This window comes from Pempheris klunzingeri, chromosome 9 (genome assembly GCF_042242105.1).
Source record: "Pempheris klunzingeri isolate RE-2024b chromosome 9, fPemKlu1.hap1, whole genome shotgun sequence".
In the NCBI taxonomy this organism is placed as follows: domain Eukaryota; kingdom Metazoa; phylum Chordata; class Actinopteri; order Acropomatiformes; family Pempheridae; genus Pempheris; species Pempheris klunzingeri.
In genome coordinates this window covers 18,733,930-18,749,269 of record NC_092020.1, presented here as the reverse complement: position 1 = coordinate 18,749,269, position 15,340 = coordinate 18,733,930, and the positions used below count along the sequence as shown (strand labels likewise).

The 15,340-nt window shown below is 40.8% G+C and overlaps 3 protein-coding genes across 3 annotated transcripts; 1 reads left to right on the top strand and 2 right to left on the bottom strand.

The window, feature by feature from the left end:
• Positions 1–241: 241 nt before the first annotated feature.
• Positions 242–4,156, top strand: LOC139207259 (magnesium transporter NIPA2). The gene is made up of 6 exons (XM_070836928.1): positions 242–285; positions 554–686; positions 1,020–1,076; positions 1,397–1,487; positions 2,571–2,731; positions 2,857–4,156. Exons 2-6 carry the CDS (start codon positions 554–556, stop codon positions 3,492–3,494), a joined length of 1,080 nt encoding a protein of 359 aa, XP_070693029.1. The 5' UTR covers positions 242–285; the 3' UTR covers positions 3,495–4,156.
• A 71-nt stretch (positions 4,157–4,227) lies between these two features.
• Positions 4,228–5,766, bottom strand: timm8a (translocase of inner mitochondrial membrane 8 homolog A (yeast)). The gene is made up of 2 exons (XM_070836930.1): positions 5,543–5,766; positions 4,228–4,883 (listed from the first exon to the last, which is right to left on the bottom strand). The coding sequence occupies exons 1-2, from the start codon at positions 5,651–5,653 to the stop codon at positions 4,722–4,724; spliced, it is 273 nt and encodes a 90-aa protein (XP_070693031.1). The 5' UTR covers positions 5,654–5,766; the 3' UTR covers positions 4,228–4,721.
• Positions 5,767–6,261: 495 nt separating this feature from the next.
• On the bottom strand, positions 6,262–15,152 carry btk (Bruton agammaglobulinemia tyrosine kinase). Its single transcript, XM_070836926.1, has 18 exons — positions 15,071–15,152; positions 11,487–11,645; positions 11,264–11,368; positions 10,699–10,780; positions 10,366–10,491; positions 10,196–10,260; positions 9,914–10,101; positions 9,542–9,604; positions 9,331–9,385; positions 9,135–9,214; positions 8,666–8,793; positions 8,382–8,453; positions 7,767–7,938; positions 7,342–7,561; positions 7,116–7,180; positions 6,809–6,927; positions 6,509–6,666; positions 6,262–6,379 (listed from the first exon to the last, which is right to left on the bottom strand). The coding sequence occupies exons 2-18, from the start codon at positions 11,625–11,627 to the stop codon at positions 6,308–6,310; spliced, it is 1,911 nt and encodes a 636-aa protein (XP_070693027.1). The 5' UTR covers positions 11,628–11,645; positions 15,071–15,152; the 3' UTR covers positions 6,262–6,307.
• Between the last annotated feature and the right edge of the window lie 188 nt (positions 15,153–15,340).

The window sequence follows — 15,340 nt, the reverse complement described above, 5'->3', positions numbered from 1 at the left end:
TGAAAATACTGTAGCCTACTGTACTCTACCAAAAGTAACAGTCCTGCATTCAAAATGTTACTTAAGTACAAATACGTAAGTACTCTATGATCAGAAAAATTTACTTAAAGAGAGAGATTGTAAAGAATAAAATGACAAATTGCACCCACATGATGTGCGTATAATTAATCCGCCTCCACTCACGAGCGACTCCACTTACTGCTTCCGGGTGACGGCCAGCCAATCAGCTGCTGCGCTTTCTGCTGTCAGTTGACGACGACTGATGGGGTTGACGTGACAACGGAGGTAAAACAGTTTCTTATCTACGGCGTTAAGCGGTAGTTAAACAGTATATTAGACTTAACTACATTTTTAAAAAGTTATAAAATCGTTAGTTTCTAATTTCATGGCTTTCTCGCCCTCTTAACAGCTGTTTTGAACCTCGTCGCAGCAGTAGGAGTCAGCCTGTCATGTGATTTTTAAACATTGGTTGCCTGTTGCTCGGCTCCTGAAAAGTTCTCTGAAGTTTAGTTTGGTAGTTTGGGAGGTGAGTTTGTGTTGTCGGCTGTTTCAGATGGAGGTGAACCGTCTGGACTTCTACATCGGTCTCTCTCTGGCTGTGAGCTCCAGCGCTTTTATCGGTGCGAGCTTCATCTTGAAGAAGAAAGGCCTTCTGCGATTGGCCAGCAAGGGCTCGATGCGAGCAGGTCCGAAACGAAACTAATCATTAGGTTCATCAGTGGAAGAAACGATCACAACAGGCAGTATCAGTTGTTGGTTACTGTAGGATAGACAGTACATGTTTAAGTCCTGCATTCAAAATGTGTGTGTAGAATGGAAGAAATATGATCAAAATGTACTTGAGAGTCACTGTGTTATATTATCATACTGAACTGATTAATTGTCCAAATCAACAGTAGTACAGTAATAATCAACTAGTCCTCTTATAATTAAAATCAGTGAGGGATCATTTCCAGTGAGAAGCCTGTAAGTGCTACTACAACATCATCTGTGTCTGTGTCTGTGTCTGTATCTCACAGGTCAAGGGGGGTATGCTTACCTGAAGGAATGGCTGTGGTGGGCAGGACTCATTTCAAGTAAGTGATTGATTTACATACTTAATTCAGCAAAATGGCTGACACGACCAGCTGCCTTGTTGTGGTTACTCTGCTTAACAGCCATGCCCAGAGACATTGGGGTCTTTGTTTTTCAAGGGGGAAATATGGCTTTTGTGGGCTTGGTATTTTTGTTGGTGAGCTAGCAGTAGATGCAGCACCCACACTGTATTTTTGAAGTGCACATTCCTCTAAAGAGCACATTTGCACATGTGGGTTGGTAGAGAATAATGTATCAGCATTTAGCCAGCTCCGACCGTTATGAATTTGTGTGCACACTGATGGTCATGTTTATATTCCAGTGGGAGCAGGAGAAGCCGCTAACTTCGCTGCATATGCATTTGCACCGGCCACACTGGTGACTCCTCTTGGGGCACTGAGTGTACTTGTAAGGTAATTGTCTTTGTTTGTAGTTTTATTCTGCAGTTTTTCATACAACTGATATTACTTAACTTATCCAACATTTACTTGGTGAGATACAGATACTCCTAGCTTTCTCAGTGCTTAAGGATAAGTCTGGTTATATTATATATTTTTCTTATTGTTAATAAAGCCAAAGAAAAGCCCTCAGCCAACAATGAATTGATCTATTGTCTGTAAACTCGAAGTCTAATGTAGCTTTTCCCTATTTGTTGTAGACTCCTTCGTCTTTGTCATACAAGTAATTTATGACAAAGAGATGGAACGTCTGCACTGGTAGTTTATTTTGAGTCGATTTCGCATACACCATCCTGTTGACACAAACACTGTGACCTCTTCTAACTGAAGCTATATATACTTTAGAACCACTATCAAAGGTCAGGGCCCCCACAAGTATTGTTAGAAGCTCAGTGAAAGAGGGATTCTAGATTTTTAACTTTTTTTTGACTGAAAAACGTAATATATATTCCGTTTCTTCAAGGAAAAAAAACAAACTTAGATGGAAGTGAGTGAAAAGAAAAGATCACGAGCTATTTGCTAACAAGGTCACCATAACTGAAACGGTGATTATATGTCAATGTGTGTTCACAACTTGTTTCTGCCACCACAACAGGAAATAAACAGCAGTTATTGCAGGTGTAAATAATCTTGTGACCAGTAATGCCTCTTTTCCTGTGCATGGTACAGCTCGGCTCAACTTGACTCTACTTGCTTTGAACCATTCTTTTCTGGTTTTCCATTGGCAAAAGCTATGGTTAGTCACTGGTACCTTAATGGTATCACCTCTGTCAAGGTTCCAATCAAGTTTATTCAATACTAAAAGGCAGAGTGGAAACACTGCTTGCATTGAGGAAGAATTATTTGCAATGGAAAACAAACAAACAAAAAAAAGTACCCGGAACCAAAATGGAGTTTAGCAATGCCATGCAGTGGAAATGCAGCATAAGATATACCTTGGGACCCCCTTAAAACAAAGTCATGTCTACTTGCAACCTCTCATCACAGGTTATTATCTTAGCATGGATCATGAGCAGTGCCATTTGTTTTTCCTTCCAGTGCCGTGCTCTCCTCTTACTTTCTCAATGAGAGGCTAAACGTACATGGGAAAATTGGTTGTTTGCTGTGCGTGCTGGGCTCCACAGTGATGGTGATCCATGCCCCGCTGGAAGAGGAGGTCGCCTCCCTCAGTGCCATGGCTGAGAAGCTCAGAGACCCAGGTAGGACCAGTCCTTCACCAGTGTGATCTGATTAACCACTCTGCAGAAACTGAATCCCAGATAAAGGGTGGATCGAGTTTTTTTTTTTTTTTTTTTCAGAGTACTAACTCATTCTTGAATTCTAGGTTTCATTGTGTTTGCTGTGTGCGTTGTGGGAAGCAGCCTGGTTCTTATCTTTGCTGTGGCGCCGCGGTTTGGACAGAAGAATGTGCTGGTCTACATCCTGATCTGCTCTGTGATTGGCTCCCTCTCTGTGTCTTGTGTCAAGGGCCTGGGCATTGGCATTAAGGAGCTGTTTGCTGGGACAGCAGTGCTGAGGGAACCCCTGTTCTGGTCCTTAGTCATCTGCCTGGTAATCTGTGTCAGCATTCAGATCAATTACCTGAACAAAGCCCTCGACATTTTTAACACCTCCATAGTCACTCCCATCTACTACGTCTTCTTCACCACCTCTGTCATGGCCTGCTCAGCCATCCTCTTCAAGGAGTGGCTGAGTATGACCACTGATGGAGTAGTGGGGACGATTAGCGGGTTCCTCACCATCATTTTGGGAATCTTCCTCCTCCATGCCTTCAAGGACATTACATTCAGCTGGGATTCCCTCCCCCTCTACCTGAGGAAAGGTCCCCCTCAGGGCTTTCCATGGGGGCACCAGCCTTATGTGGCTCTTCCCAGCCACGACACACAAGCAGAGGATGGCATGAAACTGCCTAGAGAAGGAAGCTCCAAGGGGGGGTGGGGTACACACCAGAGAGCTCCTTAAGGAGGACCAATAATCTTGTCACTACTTAGAAAAGGTGCTTATTGCAATTCTGAATCTTTAATACACACCACAGCTAGAAAATGTGACAAATTAGTTTACTAAATCTGACTTTCAAGCCTTTCTTACACAATACAGTATGCACTGGATGAGTGGAAGTTTGCCTAAAATGAACATAATGTTCCTATCAGCACTGCAGATTTCATACAAAATTTACATTCTTATTTGTACATGATGTACAATCCCTATCTTTTTCTTTTGGTTGAATGACAAGGACAGATAATTTATATTGTTGTGAATGTCTGTTGCACTGCTGTGTACATGGTTTTACAGTATATTAAGTTTAAAAAATTAAGTGCCGAGTTGAATATTACCCTGCATAAGCCAGATTGTGCCTTCTGTTAGCAGAAAACAACCTTATTCATAGTGTTGCACTTTTAACTATGAATATATTGTACAAATGTATGATTTTTACAACCAGTGCAAAGAAAAACTTGATTTGCCGTGAATGCATTTCAATCATGTGATGAACAAGTCTGAATAATTCCTTATGAGTTACTTTACCTCAGTATTATGTACAAACTGCACCAAAGAATGTTCTTACCCTGTATAAATTAATTCTAAACATGTGCCAAGCTGTAATATATCTAATGTAACTGTTAGGTTTTGTGATTGACAATGCTCATTAAAACAAAACTACATTAATTGACTACACTTTTTTCCAAAAGAGACAGAATTATTTGGCATTTTGTTTATTGCATATGTACAGTCCAGGAGCTCACGCCTCCTCAGTCAAGACATCGTTAGTTCTCTTAAATTACAGCAGTGTGTGGCGAAGTCCTTGAGGCTGTCAAAAACAGCTGGCAAGCTGTATGTCCCACATGTGTCGGTTTCTGCTGTCTCCCACACTTAACCAAGTTACAGCAGTGGATAATAACATATTCAAGCCCAGTTTGACCAGTGAACTGACTTGAATTGTATAACTTGACAAACAAAACCAACATGAGGTTTTGCGACACTCATATCCTGAAAAGTGGAGGACAAATTAAAACCGTAGACTTCTGCACGAGTCCATACATGGTGTTAATCTCAGGCACTTGTATCAAAAAGTAACACTTAATGTTGTTCCTTTTTACAGCTTAATGGGACAGTTCTTGGCCACACAGCCAGGTCGGTCCCAGAGCAGGGGGCCTGGTGCATGCGTCTTATCAGTCCTTGCAGTGACAGGTTTTAGTCTGACATGTTTTCAGAGAGTGAGCCCTTGCTCCTCTGAGTCTGTTCCAGTCTGTTTAGGATGAACTGGCTGGTGTCAATAAATCGCTCCACACAGTTAACGAAGCACACTTCTGTCCTTGAGTCCAGCTTTGGCCCGGGTTTATCCATACACTTCTCCTGGAGACACAGACAAGGAAGCAAAGGATGATTCAAATAGTGCACATCACAGTTAACGTGCTGAATTAACGTCATCGCGTACGCCGTAGCTGTGACCTCATCACTACGTACGTTAACGTCGTCATTAGATCACATTAAGTACCAATTGCAAACATAAGAGGTGGATATAAAACTAATAAATACACATTACACAGCAGCAGACTGTGACCTTAAATGTATTTTCGTGATCTTACAGATGTCTTCTTTCAATCAAGTTAAAACACTGTATGCTGTTGACGAAACCAACGTAAAAAAAAAAAAAGTACATTTCACACACTGCTCTTATTGATGGTAGGCCATGAGTAGGTTTCGCAGACATTTTATCGTTCCGGCCAGAGAATAGACATCTTAAGAATCATGAGCACACTTGAAGGTACAACACACAACTGACAAACGGGGGAAAAACGTCCCGTCCCCCCCAAGGCTTGCGTAGGGAACGCTATGTAACCAAATCAAACGGAGTGCTGGGGTACGTGGCTTAATTTATTTACTTGGACAGCAAATAAACTAACATATGCAACGTTTATGTTCATATATGACAAGCTAGCTATACTTTATGGCCACAGACAGTGTAATAAGCAACTTGCAGAGCTGCACTGCTAGCTTAAAGCCTCTCTTACCCAGCAAACCTCAGTCATTTGATGCACCAGCTGCTGAAATCTTTGTTTTTGAGACTCGATTTCGATGAACTGCTGAAGTTGAGGGTCCGGTGTCGCTCCCTGGCCGTCCATATTTTGCTAAAAAGACGTCGTAAAAGCAATATTGTTCTAATTATGAAAGCCTTGTGGCTCTATTACTGACCTTCACGTGTATGTATGGACGACGGGAAACGGGAAGTAGTTCAACCAATCACAGGGCACGTTTTTTCTGACACCACTCGTCATCATACATACGTAATTTTTCACACCAGAGACATTAAATTAATTATATATTATTTAATTAAACAATTAAAGCTAATTCCAACTTATTCAAACTTATACTTTAAATGCTGTCATTTCCATTATGTTTCAGTCACTTCAAAGCCTGGCATACTTGGCTTTTATTTGTGCAATTGATATGTTCTCATAAAGCTTGTTTCCACACACAAACATGTCTACATTTCACAATAATTCCACATAATACAGTGCACAGGTTAACATATACAGATACAATATATCTTTTTAATCCAGTAAACTTCAATAGAATATACACACTGTAAATGTAAGACTGTACTTCTAATAATGAGATATGAAGGCTATTTTAATCAACGAGTTATAGTGACATTCACGTTACACATATTCACATTACAGAGGACCTCAGTGTGGCTGTGCAGTCCCATGTTTAATTGTATTGTTTGTATTGTGTGTGTGTGTGTGTGTGTGTGTTGGAGTCGATTATTTTGAACTCTACTGGAGCTCGTACAGCACATCCTGAACAGCCAGCGCCAGCTCCTCAAAGGTGGGTCTCTCATCTGCTTTCTGAAAACAAAACAAAAAGAGGCTGTGAGATTGGTGCTCAGAAAATATTTACATACACTATCATCATTTTGTACATGGTTGCCGTCATAACCTGCACTGAAGCCCACAACACAATTCAAACTCACTTACATCAAGCCAACAGCTTGACATAATGCTGTAGACCTTCTCATTGGCCAGCTGGGGGCGGAAGAGGCGCAGGCCCCGGGACACCTGATCCACTATTTCCGTGTTGTTGAGGCGTTCATACGGAAGCCGGCCCAAAGTGTACACCTCCCACATAAGAACCCCTAAGTAATAAGATGAATAGTTAATGGGAGAAAAATAATTCTGATGCTTTAATTTAGTTTACGAAGATATCTAACAAAGATTACACTTACAACTGACCAGAAATGCAGTCGGAAAAACGTGTTGTACATTGTGTTTACTCACCATATGCCCATATGTCCGACTTGCTGCTGAATTTGCAGTAGAGGAGGACCTCAGGAGGTGACCAGCGAACAGGAAACTTGGATCCCGCCGAGCTTGTGTACTCATCATCTAAGACGTACCTAAGATAGCATTCAGATTCCTTACTTAAAGTGTAAAAGTACAGATACTGTTAATCCTCTTTTGTAAAGTAGGAATACTCAAAAGTACTTGGAAAGTACCAAAGAATTGCACGGGGTTTTTAGTGTCATACTTTATTAAGCACTAATGTGCCTCCATATAATCTTATAATTCATATAGAATATTTTACCTAGACAGTCCGAAGTCAGTCACTTTGACGGTGCCATTGCCATCTACTAAACAGTTCCGGGCAGCCTGAGGACAAAACAAACATTAATTGAAATCACGAAACATTTACTGTTCTCTTCGAATACCCACCCTGAGTTTATGCCACCATAACATGATACAATCATCTAGACATGTACTGCGAAAGTGCTGCACAGTTGCACGTCCTACAGTAGATCTATGTCTCTCACCAGATCTCTGTGGATGTACTGCTTCGACTCAAGATAGGCCATGCCCTCGGAGACGTCCTTACACATCTCCAGGAGCTGGACAACTGTTGGGTGCTGCTTCAGGCCCTCCCTGAGGTACGTCAGCAGGCAGCCATTGGAAAGGAACTCAGTCACTATATAAATGGGTCTTTGTTTGGTGCACACTCCGTACAGCTGGACCAGGTTCTCGTGTCGAAGCTTCCTGGTTTGAGCAAAAGAAGAAGGAAGTTAAGTATTGTGAGTTTGTATTCTTCACAGACGTTGTAGAATCTACACTGTTCAGTGTGACACATCAGTTTTATTAAACGCACAAAATCATCAATGTCATTTCAAGTGGAGTCAATTCAAGTGTAGCAGCTGAATGACCAAAAAGGAGCGTCAGCTTAGACTAATTTAGTGTGTCTTACATCATGATTTTGGCTTCTTCTATGAAATCATCTTCAGACATGGAGCCCTCTTTGATCATCTTAATGGCCACGTCATGCCGGCCCTGCCACTTTCCATACTTCACCACTCCAAACTGACCACAGCCCAGCTCTTTGATGAAGGTGAGGCAATGGGGGTCAATCTCCCACACACCTGGAGCAAACAACAGAGAATGGAGGAGCAATTTTATACTTGTAGCATTTACATTAAAGGAATAGATTAAACAAGCAAGACATAAAATGTTAATTAGTGAGCTTTAAAGCACTTTGAATGTCTTGTGTCTGAATAGTGCTATGAGCTAAGCTAACCATCTGCTGGCTCCAGCTTCATATTTACTTTTCAAGACATGAGAAGGTTAACAATCTTCTCATCTAACCAATAGCACAAAACTATGTTTCCCAAAATGCAAATTATTCTTTTCACAACAATGGTACTAGTTACTTTTAAGAAATATGCTGGTGCCCAGAAAAAAAAAGATCATTATCTTAATATATTGAGTGTTAATGTAATCTTTTGGTGGTTTGTCAGTGAGATATATCTCACTGTCACCTGTGTGGCCTGTAGTTCAAGTCATACTGATGTGGCCACACTCTTACCATAGCCAAGCCCTGCCGTTGATGGAGGCCGTGCACGGTTAGACACAATGTATTTCAGCCTGCTAACCATACCTAGTGAGGGAGATAAGAAAACCACATTATTACCTGTAAGGTCAACATTTTTTATAAAGTTTGACTGTTTTAGTTCCTATATTTTGTTTCTGTCCTCCCTTTCCCTGCTGCCACACCTACATTTGAATTGTATTTTATGGCATGTCAAATAACAAATTCAAATCTGAAAATGCTTCATGAGATAACCATGTATTCTCAGCTACTGTATTAACCTGCTGCATTGTGCTGGTGGTAGTTGATGAGCTCTGGGATGGTGCTGAAATTATACTTCTCTGCCAGGTAAAACTGGCCCTGTGGGGAGGTGCAGATGTTATAATGTCTGCAGCTTCCTCCAGTTTCCCTGTAGAGAGAACAAGAAGAGTAACTTAAAGTAGATTTAGTCAACAGGTTTTGACAGACACAGGAACATATCAGGTATGCATGAGTAGGTAACATCTTCTCAGCGTTATACACAAAACAGCTTAGTCTCAGAGCCCTGCGATAAAAACGTTCTGCAGGCAGATTAGTCCAGGTTTTGCATGAATGATTTACATCTCTCTCCCTCTGTAGCCCACGGTTTCCGCTTTCATTACAAACAGTTCTTCTTTTGATACATTCACACATGACTGGAGCCAGTGGACGCAGTCTATACACTAAATGGTGCACCATGTGGCAGTGTTAAACACCACAGAGCGTACTCACCCGCCACCTTTAGAGAACAAAGACACAGTGTATTTCCCAGCCTTGCTTGAGTCCCGTACCAAGAAGCCTCCGTCTTTGTTCTGCGAGACAAAACACAGGCTTATATTTCACAAGTTACAAAGATAATTTAATCCAGCTAAATTTGACTTATTTGTAGGTGCACAAACACATTGTGGGTTTCTGTAATTGAGATTACCTCAGTCTTTAACAGCTTTTCTGCCTGGCTACGGTTCATATTCTTGCAATACCAGCTGTGAAAATGAATGTAATAACTTTTCTTGAATACTGCAGGATTTATTGCTTCATCATCAAAAATACATTCATGTACTGTGCAGACAAGGAACTTTACCCAGTCTGTAAATATCAGAAGAATGCAGAAGGGACAGAAGAACAGCACCCATACTCACTCAAATCTTTCTAGCCCATTTTCTGCTTTCACAACATAATTACTAGGTATATATCCTTCTTTTCTGCAAAAGAAAACACATTGTATTTATCAGTAACGTTTACACAACCCCACACACAAATACAGACATACATCTTGACTGGACATTGAAGCGCTCACAGCAGCAGTCGCATCTAATAAACAAATTCTTGCTCCCAGAACGCTAAATGCAAATAGAATCATTCAAATTACAGATAATCAGTATTGAAATTATTTCTTAGTGATCATGCTATAAAATCTTCTTATTTTCTTGTATATATGGCACAAGGGATGAAGTAGCCTAGAATATTGTCATTATTAGGTATAATATTATTATTATTTAGGTAATCGTCACCCATATTTGTCTCTGGCTCTCCACCAGTTTGCATCAGACATTTCCAGGATGGTATACTCTTCGGCCTGCCTCAGCTCCAGGTCTTGGGGTGTCATGGATGTGTAATTATACTCTGCTATGACAGTCATGCCTAGAAAGGGGGCAAGATCCTCAGGGGGCTGTGGAGGTAAAGGCCGGCCAGGCTTCTCCTGAAACAACACAAGGTCAGAGGTTGCATAATTTAAAAAATGATGATGATGTCTGTAATCGGTGAATATTATTCTAAAGGGACTGTGTGTATACCTCAGTTGGGGTAGGAGGGAGAGGTTTCCTGGATCCCCTTCGCCGAGATGGTTTAGATGTAAAGCCTATTAATGACACAATTTAATATATGAATGAAACAAGTTTGTCATTATCTGACGTTTCGGTATCGATTCTTACAGATTTTAAACCGCAGGGAATCTCGTTCTCACCATTTTTACTATCCAAAACCTTGCAACCCATAGCTTGTTTAACTTCCTGGTGGCAGCACAGCCACACCCCATCCATCCAGGAACAAGGATGGTATTTCTGCATGAGATCCTTGTTGAAGCGCACCACTGTGCACAAGTATGGACACACACACACACACACACAGGGAATTTACATTGAACCAACATTTGCATATGCATATGCGCCCAGCGTCTCTGTCGTGTGAGCACTGGGTGATGTTGAGATATGGTCAAACATTCCATTTACTGCATGACATACTGTGACTGAGACACATAAACACCTGAGAAAGTGTACATTTCTATGCATATACTAACTTTCTTTCAGCTTCTTTATCCACTGAGCCCGAACATCCTCTGTCTTTGCAAAGATGTACAGCGGCCCCTCATCATAAATGACCTGTGGAATAAATGTTCAAGACAGAAGCTCTTAAATACTGTTACTTGGGAATTTTCTTTTATGGCAAATTATATTCATTTTCCTTTTTTCGCGCTACTTTTTCATGGGCTGTTTGCAATGGCAACACCTGCACAGCTACTGAAAGTCCCCGGTTCATTTGAGTGTGAGAGACAGTTTCACTTCTTAACAATGGACTTTCGCATTTTGAACTGTTGGATGATTAGATAGTTGTTTTCTGCCAGGGAGTAAACAAGTCTTGTAGCTTCTACACAGTTTCAAATCAAATGAGAAATGTATTCCACGCTTCATTATTATAATACAGTGACTGATATTAGGATGCAGGAGAGTTTGTTTCCGGCTCCAAAACGAATGTTTGTGTTTTTGGTGCTGATTTTTGACTTTGTCTTTAACCTTTATGATTGTCATGAGGTGGTTTCTGAAGGTCCCCTCATGCTAGTCAAGTAAATTGACAAAAGGGTCTACCTGGAATGCATACATGCGCTCTTGCGGGGCATTGGGCTCTGGCTGGACAGTCTCTACACACTTGATCTTCTCAATGTCAACTGATCCTCTCAAACCTTTTCGCTTCTGCTTAACAGGGAAACAGTCAGGTAACTCAGGGAAAAACAAATGTTGCTGCAGAGTTCTCTTAAGGCCACAAACAAATAATAATCTGAGACAAATGCGATTCATTCCATATACGTACCCCTTTGTCAGGATCAAAATCATAGTAGGAAATTTTTTCCTGGGTGAGAACAAACCATCTCTCCTTGTAGTTCAAAGGGGAGGTTTTCTTCTTCTGCTGAGATCGTTTAATGAAGATTTCTTCCAGTATATTGTCTGACATGATTCAGTCAGGGTTAATCTGCATGGGAATAAGGAATAATGAAAGCTTTACTTTGGGGCAGAACAACACTGAACAGCACATTCGCACCTCGAGTCAGGCAGTAATCACTTTGCTGAGAGCTGTGACTGACTCATCCTTTATCACTGTGCTTATCTTAGCAATATGAGGCAGGCCTTTGTGTTATGTCGCACTTCACACTTAAACATAGAGTGTTTTCCTTTGAAAAGTGTATTTTAACAGACTACAAGTTAATATGCACCCTCCTCCTCGTAGAGTCAGAGCAATGCCACAGTAACAGGTCAGAGTATAGATCTGGAAAGAGATGAAGCGACATGCAGCATGAGTGTGAGCACGTATCAAAGTGTGATTAGCTGTAGTTTGCATAAGCCCTGCTTTCCCTGCCAGCAACATCCTCTGTTTCCAAAATCCCCCCCATGGCACATCTGCTTCCCTCAGCCACTGTATCCTGGTCCAGCTCAGTGACCCAGATACTTTTGTGCTGAGAAACTGTGTAAGGAGATTTTGGATTTTGGTGTCCACCAAATCCCTTGTCCATTGCTAATCTGATGGGTTGACATTATTCCTCCACTACGTACCCATGTCTTAGATTGTTGTATAAGCAACAACACAATCAGTTGCATTCAAAAGTTTTGGTGATTGCATTTCGTTTCATATAAATTTGATGTCTTTGACTGGCTTGATAGACACACACACTTATGTGCAAACACGATGGATTTTAAAACTTGGTTTTGAATGCTATTTTAGTAGTTTTTAATACAGTAGCCCAGTTATTCACATTCATGTAACACATTAATTTGTACGTTCTGAGGTCTGAGGTCTTTTGGGTTTAACTCATCATGGCAAGGCTACCCTTCTCTCTTAGATAGACACACGCACACATAAGTACATTTTAACTACGTTGTCACTACACTGTCTGTTTTTAGTTTGTAACAAGTTATTATGTCGTAGTTTCAGTACCTTCTAACCATTTGTGGCTAACTGAAACTCGCACTTCCAACGCAAGTCAAAGCCCCCATTGATGTCTTCAAAAACTAAGAAACACTTATGCCTATGAAGGGGTGATGATAATGTAGACTGTGTAAAAGCACTCAAACATGCCCTCATTCTTAAACAACAAAAACAGACACTCTATATATCTGGACATTTTGGAAAAACAAGTAAGCCATGTTTTAGTCAGAATTAACTGGAGGTACAGGAAGAATATCACCACAATTGCTGGGGAAAAAAAGTGAAAAGTTTCTTGAGAGGTTGAATAATCCAATCCAATCCGATCCAATTTTAATGTCAAAATAGATGCACCAGCTTCCACCAATGTGTAGACTTAGCACCTACTATGAAAATGGCAAGTACGGTCAGCTTTAGCTGCAACCGAGCACTGCTCACAGATGTATTTCCATCCAGCAAAAACTCCCCTTTAATGTCTAAAAAACACATATAATTTTAAAATACAACAAAGGTACATGGAACACTAAAGGTAAGCAGTCTTAGGGACACACCGCCAGGTGAAACATGAACAGACAGATGCTCAAACTCACCTTTGTCACACAGCTGAATGTTCATTGTCTGGTAGTCTCTGTCAGATGTGTTTGCACTTCAGCTTGGCCTATTTTCAGCCCCTGAGCACTTCCTTCTATCATCTGAACTGTAACTGTAACGCTACCAGAAGCTTCTGTCACTCCCTGCTAACCAATAGTGTGACATTTCTTCACACTAGGCCGACACTACCTATTGGTTTCGTCTGTGCTGTCATGAACAGACAGCGTTGTTCCCTATTCTGTAAAACACTGTTTATTCATTCCTCATTCGTCACCACTTAATCTTTTCTCACATCAACAACTTGAGTAGACGTCAACAAACTGTAGATAATCGCATCATGATGTACCGTCCACTCTCTCTGTCTGTCTGATCATTTGGAGCCGTCCAACTGAAACTGTGCATGCATATTTCACCGTGTCATGGCTACCAAGAGGAGATATTTTTTGGGGTTTTTGAAGGGAGTTGACTCACGGTGGCTGACACAGACAAACTCATAGGGAAGTTGCATCAGTGTTGTACTGCAACATGAAGGGAGAAGAAACCCAGTGCACTTCGAGCTGACATTATCTCTCGCTCAAATGCGGCACAAAATCTTTCATTAGCACATTTAAAATGTATCTCACATACCTGTGATGTGTGCTGCCTCATGACCTACACTGACAGCTGATGTACGCACTCACTTTTTTAGATTTGGTAGAGTCTGTTTTTGCACGGCGGAACAACACTTAAACACTTTGCAGAGATACGTCTTTTCCCTCACTTTCCAATGCTTAGCAGCTCTCCCCTCGGATTGTGAACTTCTTTTATACTACATTTGACTCTGTTATTAAATGTGGCTCGAAAACTCAAACGTTTTGAGGCTGAAGTGCATTGATAAAATAACCGATTTAATCTCATAGGATCGTCGCGTTTCAAGATAACACATATTTGAATATATTTTCACCATTTCTGTCACAGTGATGGCCATCTGATCTTTGTGACCCAGCTGTGTCTTGACCTGAGTGCATGCAAAGCAGTGCATCATGTTTTAAAGTAAAAAAAAAAAAAACACCCAAATTAAAGGAGTTAGAAACACTGATGAATGTGTGTACTAGGACTGAATATATTTACTTATTTTGTTGTGTGATATTCTCTACGTATGACACAGCAAACACAAACATATCATGAAAGTCTTAGTTTAACAGGAAGATGTTCTCTTTCCTGACGTTTCCTGACAGATAAGTGATATGAGCGAGAAAATGTGTGTTTGTGTGTTCATATGAGAGAGAGAGAGAGAGAGAGAGAGAGAGAGAGAGAGTGACAAGGATGTTAAGCACAAGCCGCAATCGAGTTACCGAGTTAAATCTAACCACAAAAAATACTTTCACACATATATTAATATATCACATCAGTTTGACATTGTGGTGATCTATGAAGGTCAACTTTCAGAGTGCACAAATAGGAATTAGCATTTACTGTGATGCATGTAAACAAAGGCCATTTAATGAAACACCTTAAATTCAATAATAGTGCTCACTAATCAATAAAACATTTGACATGCATAGCTGATGAAAGTAACAACGTTAAACTGCTATCTGATTATCGCCTCACCGTACATCTAAACCACTGCTGCAAGATTTGTACTTAGGGTTTAAGAAAACGCGCAACATGTTCAAGAACAACAACAGCAGAGTCCGTCATTGTCAACAAAACATTCAGAAACAAGTGCTACACCTTTGCAGATAATGTCACCAACATTACAAGTTTTGTGATGAGTAAGGACTTCCAAACTGCATATTTGTTTCAAATTAAGTGTTCGCGCAAATCTACATTATACTTCCCATAGTCTTCAAAGAAATGACTGAAAATACTTCTTGACCTTACATTCAAAGAGCTTTGTCACTTACCCAGACACCCAAAAAAGTCAAGCATCAGACAGACAACCACAGATGCTGTGGCTTGAAGTGGTGGCTTGAACCTTTGCCTAAGTCACTCGCCTTCCATAAAATGTGTGTTAATCTGTGATGCAACAAACTTGAACCCACCCACGGAGAGGAATCGACTCCGCTTACTTCCCCTTTTTCTTCCTGCTCATTTTCATATCAGCCCTCTGGACAGTTTTGGTGATAAGTGGAAGCGGGCTAAACACAGGACCATATTGGATTACTTCATGTGGT

Excerpts from the sequence above, each read along its gene's own strand:
- LOC139207259 (XM_070836928.1), top strand. The coding sequence starts at position 554 with ATGGAGGTGAACCGTCTGGACTTCTACATCGGTCTCTCTCTGGCTGTG. Across the intron at positions 1,077-1,396 it reads GTGGGCAGGACTCATTTCAA|TGGGAGCAGGAGAAGCCGCT; the intron begins GTAAGTGATTGA and ends TTTATATTCCAG. Across the intron at positions 2,732-2,856 it reads TGAGAAGCTCAGAGACCCAG|GTTTCATTGTGTTTGCTGTG; the intron begins GTAGGACCAGTC and ends CTTGAATTCTAG.
- timm8a (XM_070836930.1), bottom strand. The coding sequence starts at position 5,653 with ATGGACGGCCAGGGAGCGACACCGGACCCTCAACTTCAGCAGTTCATC. Across the intron at positions 4,884-5,542 it reads AAATGACTGAGGTTTGCTGG|GAGAAGTGTATGGATAAACC; the intron begins GTAAGAGAGGCT and ends CTGTGTCTCCAG.
- btk (XM_070836926.1), bottom strand. The coding sequence starts at position 11,627 with ATGTCAGACAATATACTGGAAGAAATCTTCATTAAACGATCTCAGCAG. Across the intron at positions 9,386-9,541 it reads AATGGGCTAGAAAGATTTGA|CTGGTATTGCAAGAATATGA; the intron begins GTGAGTATGGGT and ends TCATTTTCACAG. Across the intron at positions 9,215-9,330 it reads AAAAGCTGTTAAAGACTGAG|AACAAAGACGGAGGCTTCTT; the intron begins GTAATCTCAATT and ends TTTGTCTCGCAG.